General features: G+C 42.1%; 1 protein-coding gene across 7 annotated transcripts in view; it reads right to left on the bottom strand.

Moving 5' to 3' along the window:
* The window catches only part of LAT2 (linker for activation of T cells family member 2), a 28,655-nt gene that overhangs the window by 11,678 nt on the left and 2,340 nt on the right, over positions 1 to 14,637 (bottom strand). For 6 of the 7 annotated variants that reach the window (XR_015798197.1, XR_015798196.1, XR_015798198.1 and 3 more), the window contains exons 1-4: positions 8,612 to 14,627; positions 6,929 to 6,969; positions 6,334 to 6,388; positions 1,373 to 1,407 (exon numbers count right to left, since the gene is read on the bottom strand). Coding sequence is in view for 4 of the 7 variants with exons in the window: in XM_088152414.1 (XP_088008540.1) it covers positions 1,373 to 1,407; positions 6,334 to 6,388; positions 6,929 to 6,969; positions 8,612 to 8,856 (376 nt within the window). In the remaining 3 variants the exon portion in view is untranslated. Of the gene's footprint in view, positions 1 to 1,372; positions 1,408 to 6,333; positions 6,389 to 6,928; positions 6,970 to 8,611; positions 14,628 to 14,637 lie in introns of those variants that run through there. The other variant, XM_025170136.2, reaches the window with a different exon arrangement.

Below are 14,637 nucleotides of genomic sequence, written 5' to 3'. Positions count from 1 at the left end.
CGAATCCAAAATTTATCTGCTGGAGTGACAAGCTGACCCTAAAAATCTATAGCAGAAGTTTCCACCCTTTACCACTTAATCTTTCAAATACTGCAAGGGCAATTTTCCTAGGGAGTTGCTTCTGATAGTAATTCCAATAACTATAGTGACAGTGGAAGACCTGTTTTGTATCTGGGTGATGGAAAAGTTCCTTCTGTCCTGGACACTGTAAAGATGGGATCCCCAGTCCGGTGCCTACAAGCTACAATTGGCACTGCCTGATGCTGTTTTGGCTCCCTTCCTCTCAGATTTTCAACATTTTTATGCATATACGTAGATATGGGTATGTATATAAGTGTGTGTGTGTGTGTGTGCATTATTTATATTTTGCTGCATTCAATTAGACTCTTGGCAGCTGTATGTATATATGTCTAAATATATAATTATGGGAAGCTGGCATGTTGCAAAGCAAATTGTCTGCCTCTGAATTCACGCAACTAACATAAAAACCAGGTGGAACTTCAGTTGTGCCATCCTGGGTGTCACCTTGACTTTTCTTGACCATACCCTGCAAATACGTCTGATGTTTATTCACCCGAATGCTTCCAGGTCGAATAGAAAGAAGAGGAAGAAGGAGAAGGAGGATGATTTTTTTTTTCCAAATGCAAGGTGGCTATACCCCAGTGCTTTGTTGGAGTGCCCAGGGAAAAAAGGAGAAAGAAAAAGTAGAAAGAAATGACAGTACAGAGGTAGGGCAGGGAGAAACAGAAGGATAATAGGGGGAGGAGTGAGACCTAGATAGTTCCAAAGTTCGTGGCTCAACCATAAGCATCTGGAACAAGCCACAATGACATCACGAGCCTCATGTCATTGTGCAAATGATGCTAATTATGTAATTTGCATCACTTGTGTGATGATGGCGTGATGCTTGCTCCTACTGCTTCTCCCCACATACGGATGTCCATGGGATCAGCAGTTCCAATTTCCTCTTTTGTAAAATAGAAATCTTTCATACAAAATATAGCACGAATGCAGACATGATCCAACCTTTAGGCTTTAATCAGGAAATGGTCAGAACTATACTTACCAATAAAGATGTGAAAATAACATATTTGTAGATACATTCACCGTTCAGACAGTTAGAAACCCCACTTTTAAAATGTTCTGTTTTCTTTTTTTTCCTCTTTTCCTCTCCCTGTATTCTTCCTTCTTTACTATGTTTCTTCTTTTCTATGCATATATTGTTCTATGTTATACTTTTACGTATATATTGTCATATGTTAATGGTGTTTTGTATGTATTATGCAATGTCTTACATGTATTCATCTGTTATTTTTAATTAATAAAGTTTAAAAATAAAAAATTAATTAAAAGAAAAAAGAACTATACTTACCAAGATCATTTAAACTGGAAAGTTCTCTGCTTTGGCTAAAAAGAAGAATAGATTTAGAAATGAAACCATGACTGTTTTCAACAGAAGTCAAAGAAAAGCAGTAGGTAAGATCTGCTCCATTGTTTACTCTGACAACTTTATCTGGCGACTTATCCGGAGGCAAAGGACCTTTCCAGGAACGGCTTTCCTACCCCCAACAATTTACTGTCAGTTCACTGAGGAGCTCTGGGAGATGAAACAACCACTGAGGCACCTAAAGGAATGGAAGTGAATGACAAGGAGTGAATATTACCAGACATGAGGATCGGTCCTGAATTGGTGATAAAAGTTGGTGAAATATTAATCCTTCCCTGCCTTATCAGGTCTGTAGAATGCTGCTCAAAAGCTCTGCTTAAGGTTACCTAGACCGTGTTAGGGAGTGATAGGTCCAGAGAACTACCTTCATGTCCTACTAGCACTACTAAGGTCATGCCCTGGTGACCTTTTTGCAAGCTTTTCACATACAAAATTGCTCATATTTACTTGGAATTGGATGTTAGCTTGGTAGGGTCCAATGACTGACAGAGTTAACACAAAAGCTTCTCTTTGTAAGGCGTGGGACTGTTGTTTTATCTTTATGTTTATACTGGCTGTTGTTGTGAACCACCTAGGATTATCGTGTATAAGATGGGCAGCCGTATACGTTCACAAACAAACAAATAACCTGGGGACTCGAAGGAAGTGGATAGGATTAGCTGTGGGAACAGCTCCTCCATATATGAGTTGCCAGGAAGGGGACAAGGAGCTGGATTTGGGAACTGGTTATTCCCTTTTTGAATGAAGAGATGGTGGTGCTCTCCTCTTCAGGAGTCCATCCCTTGATCCAACCATTTTGGAGTTGAGGCAATGGAATGGCAGCTGTAGAGGACCCTGAATGAAGCAGATTATCAAGATCCCTTTCAGTCTGGGTTCAGATCAGGGTATGAGAAGGACAGTGACACTCTCATAGATGACCCATTTCAGAGAAAGAGTACATTATTCTTGTTCCTAGTGGATCTCTCAACTGCTTTCGGTACCACTGATCATGCTACTTTTCTGGACTGCCTGTAAGGGTTGAATTTTCAGACTTTGATTGCCTATACCCCAAAAAAGGAAAATGTAGCCCAGCTGCAAAAAATATCCTACCTCTGTTTTGGCATTTTATCTCTCTCTCTCTCTCTCTCTGTGTGTCTCTGTCTCTATCATCTCTATCTCCTCTATGTCACTGTCTCTATCTCTTCTATCACTGTCACTGTCTCTGTCTCTCTAACACAGTACAGAGAAGAAACAAAAAGAATCACATATTTGACTGGTATTCTTTGGAAATTCAAGCTCCAGCCAGGAACCTAGCCATTATCCAAGAAACATCTTAAGATACAACATACGCCCAGCAAAGAGTTTTTTTTCTTTTTTTTTGCAAATCCACAGTTGACATAGCCAAAATATAGATATTGTAAAGGGATGTATGGGGTGTCCAGAGAGGGGTGGCACCTCTGGTGGAGGGGACTGCCATGCCCTTTCTAGGGCTGCTCATTCACCTTTAGTCCCTACGTGACACTCAGCTGTCACCTGTGGCTCCAAGTAGCTGTGACACATGCAGCAGCCACATCCCAGTAAACCATCTTGGCAGATGGGCCAAACCAGGTGAGGGTAGCCGACGGGTCTTCAACTCTTGGTGAGACAGGGGATTTGTCTATCCCAGTGTGTGAAGTCTGGCCCTGGCAGACTGAGTGGAGGAGACTGATCAACGGTCCAATGGTCAAGAAGGCAGGCCCTGCAGGCATTGTGGAGCTCTAAGAGCATGACAAGACACTTAGACGTCCCAGTCATCCACTGCAGCAGGAGAGGTCTCCAGCTGTAATGGTTCTCCGTGCCACTGGATTAAGGTCTCTTCTGCCGAGAGAGTGGGATTTCCCCTGTGCAACAGCTGCTCCACTTAAAACTTCATCACGCACAAGTTTCTGTTGTGCAATTCATCTTCATCTGCAACTCATCTACAAATCATCTCAGTCCACACCTAATTCATTGAGCCCTGTGGCTGTGGAGGAGTGGCAAAGCAACAGGTGGAGAGGACCAATGGCAGTTGTAGTCACAAACCTGGATGTGGGCAGCCCTTGGACCAGCAGTCATTCATCTCAGTACTCGGGGCAGCAGAGACATCTGGCAACATCCAGGGCAACTGGACAGCCCTTCCAGGATAGCACTGCCCACCCTTGCATGAGGGAGTGGGTTAAAAAAGGCACCCTAAACATTCTCTGCCCCACAACATCTGGCTAGCTAACTGTGGCTGGCAGGTCATCTCCTTAGTGATTGAGCATTAAGAAAAAAGAATTAAAAAAACTTATTTTTGGAGCCTGGAACTTCCGTACCTTGCTGGATAGAGACAAGGCCTGAAAGACGAACAGCGTTCATAGCAGCCAAACTTGGCCATTGACATTGCTGCACTCAGTGAGACCAGGCTGGCAGATGAGGGTTCATTACAAGAAGCAGTGAGTGGATATACGTTCTTTTGGAAAGGGAAACCAGAGACTGACAACAAGACTCACAGAGTAGGTTTTGCAATCAATACTGCTCTGCCAAAAAACATTTCTACTCTACCCACTGGAATAAATGAACACATTATGAAGTTCCACTTTCCTCTCAGCAAGTCCCAATATATCACCACTGTTAGCACCGACGTACCTGTGATGGATTGGGATGAGAAGGTTCAAGGACAGAAGCATCTCCTCAGCCCACAGCGTGAGCATGGGAAAGCGAAGAGGATGAGACTGGCACCACCCTAAGGAATTCATAGTGTTTAGTTGCTGGCTTGGGGAGTTTAGAGTTAGTCTGGTGAGAGTCTGTCTAGCAGATGCGAGCTAATAAAGTAACTGAGCTGTTCCAGTACTGTCTTGTGGAGTTTCTTGGGCTTTACCTGACAGTACCAAGTTTCACGAGTCCAGACAAAGACAGGGAAGGTTTCTATGAGGACCTGGACCAGATTATTCAAACAACCCCTGCCAGCAACAAACTCGTGATTCTGAGTGACTTCAACACTAGGGTGGGGACAGACAATGATAACTAGGACGGAGTCCCTGGGAGACATGGGGTGGGAAACTAAATAGCAATGGACTGCTGCTTCTGAGCAAATGTGCCGAGCTCAACCTGTGCATCACTAACACGATGTTCAGACTTGCAAACAAATACAAAACTACCTGGATGCATCCCAGGTCCAAACACTGGCACCTACTTGACTATGTCATAATATGTTAGCACGACCTTAAAGATGTCACTATCACCCGAGCCATGCAAGGTGCTGAGTGCTGGACAGCTCACAGGCTGGTTGGTCCTCAACCTGCGCATAGCCCCTTTATACTATAGGCAACCAAGGACTGTCAGAAAGTCATTCAACATTGGCAGACTGCACAAGCCAGGGCAAGTCCAACGTTTCCAAGATGTACTTAATGAAAAAGTCTCCAGCAATTTACAGCTTGTAGGAAATTGTTCTGAAAAGTGGACGCAGTTTAAAGATATCATCACATAGACAACAACAAGTGTACTTGGACTGAAAACCCGGGCGCACCAAGATTGGTTTGATGAAAACCATGAGACCATTTCAGCAGCCCTCCAGGCCAAGAGCAAGGCCTATGTAGACTGGCAGAACGATTCATCATCTGTCTCAAAGAAAGACAGGTTTAAACACCTGCAGTCCAAAGTACAGATGGAACTACAAGAACTGCAAGAAATGCAGGACGAGTGGTGGCAGAGGAAGGCTGAGCAGGTGGAACGCTATGCAGACACGTATGCCACCAGAGAGTTCTTCAGTGCCATAAAGTCAATTTATGGTCCTCCTAAATCAAGATGCTCCCCCTTTCTGTCATCTGATGGGTCGAGCCTGATCAAAGAAGATCTTCTCTCTTATATGGATGTGAGTCCTGGACTCTGTACCAAAGGTACATGAAATTAATCATTGTTAAATTTCTATATTTTATAATTTTTTCCAGTTCAGTTTTCTTGATTCTGTTGTCTCTGTGTATTATTATTGTTGGTCGCACAGTCAGTCAGATGTTTAGACTGGATTTGGCATTTTTATCCACCTATCAGGTCCTTCCCAAGGACCTGGGATAGGCAGATGTTGTTGTTTGATGGTGTTAAAGGTATTGTCGCAGGATGGAAGCTGTTCCAAGTCAAGCTGCCTTTTGCAGTTGACTGATGGTGATTTTGTCAATGCCGATGGTCTTCAGGTGGTACTCCAGATGTTTTGGGATTGCACCCAAGGTGCTTATAATTGTTGGTACTATCTTTGCTTTCTTTTGCTACAGTCGTTCTATTTCTATTTGCAGGTCTTTGTATTCTGTGATTTTCTCCAGTTCTTTCTCTTCTATTCTGCTGTCTCCAGGTATTGCAGGGTCCACTATCCAGACTTTTTTGTCTTTCTTATCAACAATTGTTAAGTTGTGTGGCAGATGCTTGTCTGTTTGAATTCTAAAGTCGAAGAGCACTTTAGCTTCTTCATTTTCAATTACTTTGTCTGTTTTGTGGTCCCACCAGTTCTTACTTGCAGGCAAATGGTATGTCTTGCAGATATTCCAATGCACCCTTGTTGCTACTTTTGATGCCATTGTTTGTAGTCGGTCTGTGCAATCTTCTTGCAGCTGCTAACTAGATGGTCCACTGTTTCTTCAGCTTCTTTGCAGAGGCGGCATTTGCTGTCTGTTGCAGTCTTCTCAGTTCTGGCTTTGTATGCATTTGTTCTTAAGGCATTATTACTATCATCATCATCATCATCATCATCATCATCATCTAGCTGCTTTGGAGGTTAACAATGAAGTGGGACCCCTCTCCAAAATCAGCCCCTTCCCCCCAATTTTGGACTCTACAATTATGCTGGATTAACTGCAGGGTATTTGACTTCTGTATTTTGAGGACACCAAAATATTCTGTAGCTATTGTGCACAATCTACCTTGGTCTTGCCATACCGTACATCCCTTTCACCTGTGGCTGTCTTGACGCTGAACCTGAGAAAAGAAACATGGTATTTTTGTAAATACTTTTAGAGGAAGGAGATTTCAAATTCACACTGTTTGGCTTCACCTGCTACAAGAGAAATGAGACAAATTGCAATCACAAAAAGTCTGTTTGCTGAAGTATCAGACTGGGTGAATGCCCTAAGCGGTACAAAAGGTGTTAGTTATAGCTACAAATCTTCCTTCCTTCCCGAGCTCCAGTTTGCAAGCCCTGTGTCTTTCTCAATCTCCCGTTTGATCCAACAAATCCCTACAACAGAGAGGGATCAAAGGCTCACAGAATTCCAGCCTGGCTCTTCCTGCTTGTAGCTGCTCCCTCTGATCACTGTTCCACCCTGGCCTTCAGTGTTATTTCTGGACCCGGCCTCAGCTGATGGCTACGCTGTGCATTACTTTCCAGCCACAACCCCATTTTCTACTTGACCACAAAGCTACTTCTGCTGTTTGTGCAGCAACAAAATTGTAGCTGAGAGAATACTTGCTCGCCTCCTCTAAGAAGGACTGGGGAGAGAAAGATCATCAGGCACTTACTTAAATAGGGAAGTTGTTGAAAATCCTCTCGGTCTTCACATCTGGAAAAAAAATCAGGAAATCATGTTCTTAGTGCCCAGGAGTCAAACGAAGTAAGAAAGTCTTAATGAACAATGATCTCTTATTTTGGGGAAGTTGCATGGGGTTGCCTATAAAGAAACACGCAGGCATAAAGAGAAGCTGGGAGGAAAAAATCCCATTGAATCCTACTTCAATAAATTCATGTGGATCTGATCATTCTTAGCAATGGGTTGGGCATTTATTGTCTCTTACAGGTAGTTGTTGTTTGGCGACTGCCTCATTTAGTGACCGTTTGCAATTCCAGGGTTTCTCATGTCCCCAAAGTCCATAGTAAGTTTATTATTTCATGGCTAGGGCAAACTGAATAGTAATTAACTCACAGTACAGCAGAAATGCCAAGGAAGATCCTTTCCATTCAAAACAGATGAACGATGGGAACGATGAGAAGTAGTAAACAGAAATGGTAAGATAAAAAGAGTTGTGGTTTTCAAAAGAGTTGTGATTTTCAGCTGCTCACATGAGCTGTTGATGTTGAGCACTTATTTTTCCAGTGGAGGAGTCTCAGGTTGGCTGGTCCTAGGAGGAATCGACCTCTTTGGATCAGGTGGCCAACTAAGCTTGGTCAAGCGCAAGAGGATTTAAGGGTTGTGATGTGGATAGTTACAGCCATTAAAACACATGTGGCAAGTGACGCAATGTGTGGGAGGACAGATTTGAAAGACTAATGCAACATAAGCAGGATAACTCAGTGCACTTGGGGCAGATCACTCCTCTTTTCCCCTTCCTCTCCTCACTTTTGGAGTGTTTGAAATTAGGCTGAGGTGCTGTAAGTCACTCACCTCCAGTTCATAGAAAGTAGCTTTAAATCAGGCCTGGTCTTTATTCCTATGGGTCAGTACTCATACTGTGGCTCTCCATGGTTGCATCTTCTAACTGTAGTTGCAAAGTTTGACCTCCTGCGCGAGGGTTGTGGACTACCAGCAAGAGTTTAAGAACAATGGAGTTCTTGGTGCTTTCAGAGCTTGGTTATTTGCTGGCAGACATTTCATCGCCCAACTAGGTAACATCATCAGCTAGCGAGTGTGGGGTTTGCTCCCTATTTATATGCAGTAGCTTGCCCTGCCAGCTTTGGTGGGGGTGTGATTTTCTCCTTGGTAGTTTCTTGCTTAGGGTATTGTTTTCTGCTTGATTATTTGTTTGGTGCTGATCCCTGCTTATCTGAGTGTTGGCTGCTGGAGAGGATGTGTTCTGGTCTTTTTGTTTCCTTCCTAGGTTTTTTATTGTCTCTTCTGAATGGTGCGTAAATGTGGTTTATCTGTGTGTGTCTATTGATGGCTGATTTGTCTGAATGCCATGTACAGGCTCTACCACACACCTGGGTCCCCGCATCTAATGGCAAAACTACATATTTATAGAAAGCCAGTAGGGATGGGGCTGATGTGATCTCTGGGGGGATGATGTTCCCGAGGGCGGGGGCCACAACAGAAAAGGCTTTCTTCCTGGGCCCTGCCGAACAGCACTCGCTACCCCCATTTCTGCATGAATCTCTTAAACTGTTGAGCACCCCCAAAACTCTAACTGCTTTGGGGGGGGCAGTTCATATTCTTGTCATCACACTGGGACTACAGTTCAGGAAAGACCATGGGAATGATCTCTACTTACTGAGTTCTGTGACTGTCCACATTTGCCTTCACCTGTTTACTCCCTGAAGGTGGAGAAGAAACAAAAACGGGAGAGTTTTTGAGAGCTAAAATTAAATTAATTATAAGAGAGGAGGGAAGAATGAAACAGGAGCAATTAACCACCAAAGAAGTAATATGCAGGAGGAGGGGAGAGGTGAAAAAGGAAAACCAATTCAAGCAAGTGTATTTGCAGAATTGGGAGCTGGGGATGATCCTCATACCCATTTTACAGACGGGCAAAGCTTTGCTGGAGCAACCGTGTTTTTGTAACACTGCTTAGTGAGCATATGGACAGAGCTTTGAATTCTCACCCACTGCTTTGTCTGTACAAGAGATTATTGTGATTTCTACTATATATTAGAGATTGGTTGCAACTTATTATCCCTATGAACAAATATATGGCATTTCAGCCACAGAATTACACTGATCAAGGTTTCAGACCTCAGCTAATCAAAGTAAGAGATTAAGACCTTACCAGTCTGTTGACATTTCATGCACATGCTGATAAGGGCCCCCAGCATCATCAAGGAAAAGGCACCCCAAATCAGCTCCACTTGGCCCATAGCTTGGTCTTACTGTAGTTCCAGTCTTAAAAAGACAAGAGCAACACAGATGAAAGAAGGAAGGTGAGGCAACCCAACCTCCAACGACTTCGTAGAACAGGATCCTTAATTCAAAAACAGGGGAAGACTCAATAGAAATGATGAGAGGGTAGCTCTGACTCTTGCTTGATATATTTGTTACTAGACTTATATCTTGTCTTTCCTCTGGAGCTCAACAGGACGTACATATTCTTCCCCCAGGTTCCTTCCAGATGCCATTAAAGATGCCTTTAAAGATGATGTGTGATATGAAGATGAAGGACATTGTGATCACTCCTTTGTCATGGTCAGATCACTTTCTGGTCACTATGCATTTTGTTAGTGTATCTGACATCTGCAGGAATGGGAGTTGTTACAATAGTCTGCCGGAGGCACCTGATTGTCCCTTTGAGTTTCTGATTCACTGGGCAGGCACTGTCACCATTCATCTTATCAGAGGCAACAAGGACAAGGGATGAGATGGCTCTCAAATGACTGATTTCTTGTTGCCTGGTTTACGAAGAAACTCCAGGAGATGGAGTGACAGAAGACACTCTTAGAGCAAAGATGGCAGAAACTGAAGAGTAGATGTGACTGAACTTAGTTGCATGTCCATATTTAGGAGGCTATATCATGGTAGTAAAAACAGGGAAGTGGGAATACTTCTCCACTCACATTGCACCCACAGGTTCATTTGAGGGAAGTTTAAAGTCTATGCTTTTCTACTGTAAACCATCTGGAATATTTTTGATTGGGCAATGTGTACGTTAGTATTAATATACTAAATCAACTAAATAAATGTTATTATTCCGTATTGTACTTAAATGCTGTATTGGTTTTGTGAAGCCGAATAATGTGTGTTATGAGACAGCTATATAACTGTAGTAAATAATAAAATTGATTGGGATAGTGGGAGCACAAATTATGCTCCAGTGCCAAATTAATGCTACTGTGGGCACTGTGAGAAATTAAAATGGCCTTATTAGCTGGGCAATTATGGGAGTGAAAATTAGGAGGCTGGGAAAGGATGCAATCAAATTATTCTGTTTGAAGGGTCATGCAAATCTTTAATAAATGCTTTGATTTGAATCAGTTTTCCAAAGTGAACTGGTGAGTTGAACTGAATGCATTCATATTGATTCAATGATACTTCAAATTGTTTAAGGAAAATAGAGTTTGTGTATCAAATTAACCCACTTCAGTTAAACTGATTTTCTGAATCACTGATTCAACTTGAATTGACCGTTCAAATTCAGTTGGAATTGATTCACATAACCTATTATCATGTTGGCCCCAATATCTCAATGCAATCCTCCCTTTCTTTTCTGTGGTTGAAATTAAAACGATAACCCCTGGGAGTAAAAGGTGAAGCAACAAGTTGCCCATAAGATGTTACAACAAACTTATAGTGGTGAAATCTAAAGCCAGTGGCTAGTCAAGGGCCATCTCAGCCCACCTTTTGCTTCCCACAGTGGCCAGCCAGATGCCTCTGAGGTGCTCATAAGGAAGAGATGGAGACATATACCCCTCTCTTACCCTTGCTCCCCTGCCAGCTGCTGAAAAGCATCTTAGAAATATTTGAACTATCTGGATTGTTAATGTAGGTAAATAATGGATGCATTCTTCTTAAGTCAACTCACAGATGCTTCAAAATCCTATTTGGAGAGGCTCTAATATTCATCTTCCCACTTATCCCACTATAAGGTACAGAATAAACTGCTATATATGGGATGTTTTTATTTGTCCATCTATCCTCAAGTTTCCTACCCAGAAGCCCTTCTGGTATTTGGGATGAATTCTCAGAATTCTCAGTAATGGCCATGTTGGCTGGAGAATTCTAGGAGTTGAAGCCCACACATTACGAGAGTACCCAGTCTGGGAAACGTTGAGCTAGTCCAATATTGACGACACTGACTGGCAGCACCTTCAGAGGTTTTAGGCAGGAATTTTTCAGCCATATCTAGATATGGATGGACCTGGAAACTTCTACGTTCAAAGCATACGCTTTATAAGTGATCTAGCAACTCAAGTGGAACAAAGTGAATCGGAAACAAAGATTCATACCCAGCAAGGAGGAAAATCTAGGGGCTTTTGCTATGACAGCTTTGCACTGGAAATTATGCAACTCTTATGATTGGGGAGGGCAACCAGAAACCCTTCCCATTGCAAGTGAAGACAACCCGCCCAACACTAGTGTTTTTTTTTGGGGGGGGGGCAGTTGTAAAGAATTGTCCAGGCAGTTGCCAGGAGTCAACAATGACTCAAAGGCAGCCCCCCTCCAATTTCCCAAGGCCCCACCCACTCTAAAGTTCAGTATTTAAATTATGGTCTGATTGATCAACTCTTCTCTTGCAAGACAGTTTAAGAAAGCAGTTAAATATAAGTTTAGGAGTTATTTGAGTGTTTTGGGGTTTCCCCACAGACCTCTCTTTACTGGATTATGGCTTTCAAGGGAGAAAAAGGAATGGAGAAAAAAGTATTTCGGCAGAGGATAAAGTGAGAATATGCTGTTGATTAACTGAACAATTGATTGTTGATGTATTCAGTTATTTGCATGTAAAAGATCCAGGTGTAATTGTTAAGGCACCAAGCTAGAAACCGGGAAACCATGAGTTCTAGTCCTGATATAGGCATGAAGCCAGCTGGGTGACTTTGGACCAGTGACATTTTTTAGCCCTTGGAAGGAGGAGGCAAGGACAGGCCACTTCTGAAAATGCTGCCAAGAAAACTGCAAGGCCTTCTCCAGACCACCTCCAGAGGTCAAGACTGACTCAAAGGGACACACACAAAGATTATCTATGCAGTAATTGCCACCAAGAGGACCTACCAGTTCTCTTCCACTGCTCTGGTGTTTTCAGTTTCACAAATGATCAGAAAAGGGTCATAATTGTTATTCCTTTCGAAACAAAATTGTAATCCAATTTCTGTGCTAGATCCCAAAAGTAATAATACTGGGACTTAATGTGACTTGGCAGAAATGTCTGGGAAGGGGGAACATTTTTAACATCCTCTCTGAAAGCGGGCAAGTAGTAACTAGCTTTCAGCTGAACCCCAGGAGATCCTCTCTCTTCACTAACTCAGCATTTCTCAGCCTTGGCTACATTAAGATGTGTGGACTTCAACTGCAAGTTCAAGTCCACACTTCTTAATGTTACCAAAGTTGAGAAACACTGCACTAACTAGTGAATTTTGAGTTGAGAAACACTGCCATTTTTGATGGACCAGGACTTTTTACATTGAATTAACAACTTTGTTGGAAAAATTAATATAAAGCCTGTGTGTGTGTGTGTGTGTGTGTACGCCCATCCCTATATATCCCAAAATATTACAGTTCTGACATAATCTTTTCCAGCAAATGAAGCCATTGCTAGCTACCAAGAATTACTCATCATGATGGCTACCAAAACGAGAATAAAGAATGCAGGTTTGCATGAAATTTGTGTGTTTAAATTTGTATGTATAGATGCAATGTTGGCAAGAGACTATCATATAAAGATAAATACAGTACTTCTCTCTTATATGGCAATGAATGCTGAGAAACAGCAGCGTAACAACTTTCCACTGCTAAGGGAGGCATACTTTTTTAGTTATTTTATTTCTGCCGGCTGGGAGCTAGAGGGATGGGACAGCACTATCAGAGCCATGATAATAAGCAGAGCAAATACCAATTATTTGATGGCAGGGGGAACCTTATATGTAAAGTTTAAGATCAGAAATCAGTGGGAAACCCCATCACCATTTTCTGGCAATTTCTTACCTACTTCTAGAACTACAATCCAGGTACAAAAAGACTGCTGACATGTTGATCCACCCCTGAAAAACAGATTCCTTCAAAGAAAGGACATGCTGCTATTACTGCTAATTCTCCAACAGCCACCAACCCAAGCTGCTGCTCATTAAAAATAGCTTTTTAAAAGTGCAATGCCTTCCTGGCACAGTTAGCATGTGCTGACTGCAAAACTAATCAGCTGTCAGTGGAAACAGAGGACAACTCACCCAAAAGTTGAAAAAGAGGATATCCTACTAAGGGGGGAAAAACTTCATTCCCAATGTGACGGACCCGTTGTTCCTAATGGAAATATTGTCGTACTACAGCAGAGTTACACAAGAATATGGCATCGTGCAATTGGGGAGTTTGTGGATTAAAACAAAAAGCAAACGAGATTCTGTCCCCTGAACACGATTCCACACTAGTTTGTATCGCTGTGCAACTCAGCTGTTATAAAGAAATTTGGTCTTCGAAAGAACAGCCAAGACAGAATGCAGAGTTGCAACCCTTCAGGGCAATGACTTGTGAGAAAGAGCACAAGCCTAAAATCAGTAAATACACAAACGCATGCATGCATTTGAGGGGTTCATCTTAGGAGGCCACTATAGCAAAGGGCTAGAACCCAGAGGGCTCTTTCCTGTAGGTCAAACCTAGTTGCCTACTCCTTTACTACCCATTGCATGGAAGCTGGGTTAGTCTACAGTAGCTAAGAATCAGGAGCGTGATAGCTTTTCAGATTAATATGTTATTAAAAGAGATAAGGTTTTGTGAGATGCCTTCATCAGATGTCTAAAATGTGTTAGTTTGAACATCTGCTATTCAGATTCCTTTAGTAACCACAAGGTTCTCTGCCTTGCTTGACTTTTTAAAATTTTACAGCCAAAAGGCCCCAGAACAAGTTACAAATATAACCTAGACTTGACATTAAATAAAACAATTTAACAAATAAAATATTTAATAAATATTGTATTATACACTTAAAGGCCCAACTCATTGTTACTAAAACCTTGTTTTTATAGCCATAGTTAGATTATAAGAGTCTTCAGCAGGAAGTAATCTGACCTATTTTAAAATCTAAACCAGGAAGGGATACTTTATGTATGTAAAAATTTTACTTGGAGGTGAAAATCCTGAGATCACAGTGGCTTGACTTTTTGACTTAAAAAAAAAAAAATTAATGCAAGAAAGGGAAAGAGACCACACCGCAAAAGAAGGAAAAGCCTCTAGCATGCCTTAAAAAATAAAAATACAAATGAGGGGATTGCAGTCCAGCACTTTGTTAGGAAATTTGGCCATCTGCCTAGGAAAAAGGTGAAACAAAACTACGATAAGGTTGTCAAAGGCATCCTGGGGAGTCAAGGGGAACATCTGGACCCCAGCATGTTTAAGCCTGATGAAAATACACAGGTTTCATGGCAGTTCCGAATTGTTATATAAATCTATACCAAACATCATGCCATTTTCTTAAGTTTTTCATTTTGACCTTAATTTGGGGGATCATTTTTGTTCCCTGTTCAATTTTTACAAAGAAAAAAAGAGGGATCTAAAGGGACATTAAACTAGGTTAGAGACAGTGTGTTCTGGCAGAGAGGAGGAGGCTGGCATCAAATCCAGAAGCCAAAAATGGGGGGTCAATAGATGCTGGAAGATCATCAT

This window comes from Python bivittatus, unplaced genomic scaffold (assembly GCF_059951505.1).
Source record: "Python bivittatus isolate LINGU-HERP-01145 unplaced genomic scaffold, Pbiv_v1 ctg000690_np1212, whole genome shotgun sequence".
NCBI classification, from domain to species: Eukaryota; Metazoa; Chordata; class Lepidosauria; order Squamata; family Pythonidae; genus Python; species Python bivittatus.
Note: the sequence above shows the minus strand (reverse complement) of the source record. Positions and strands in the feature narration are given on the sequence as shown.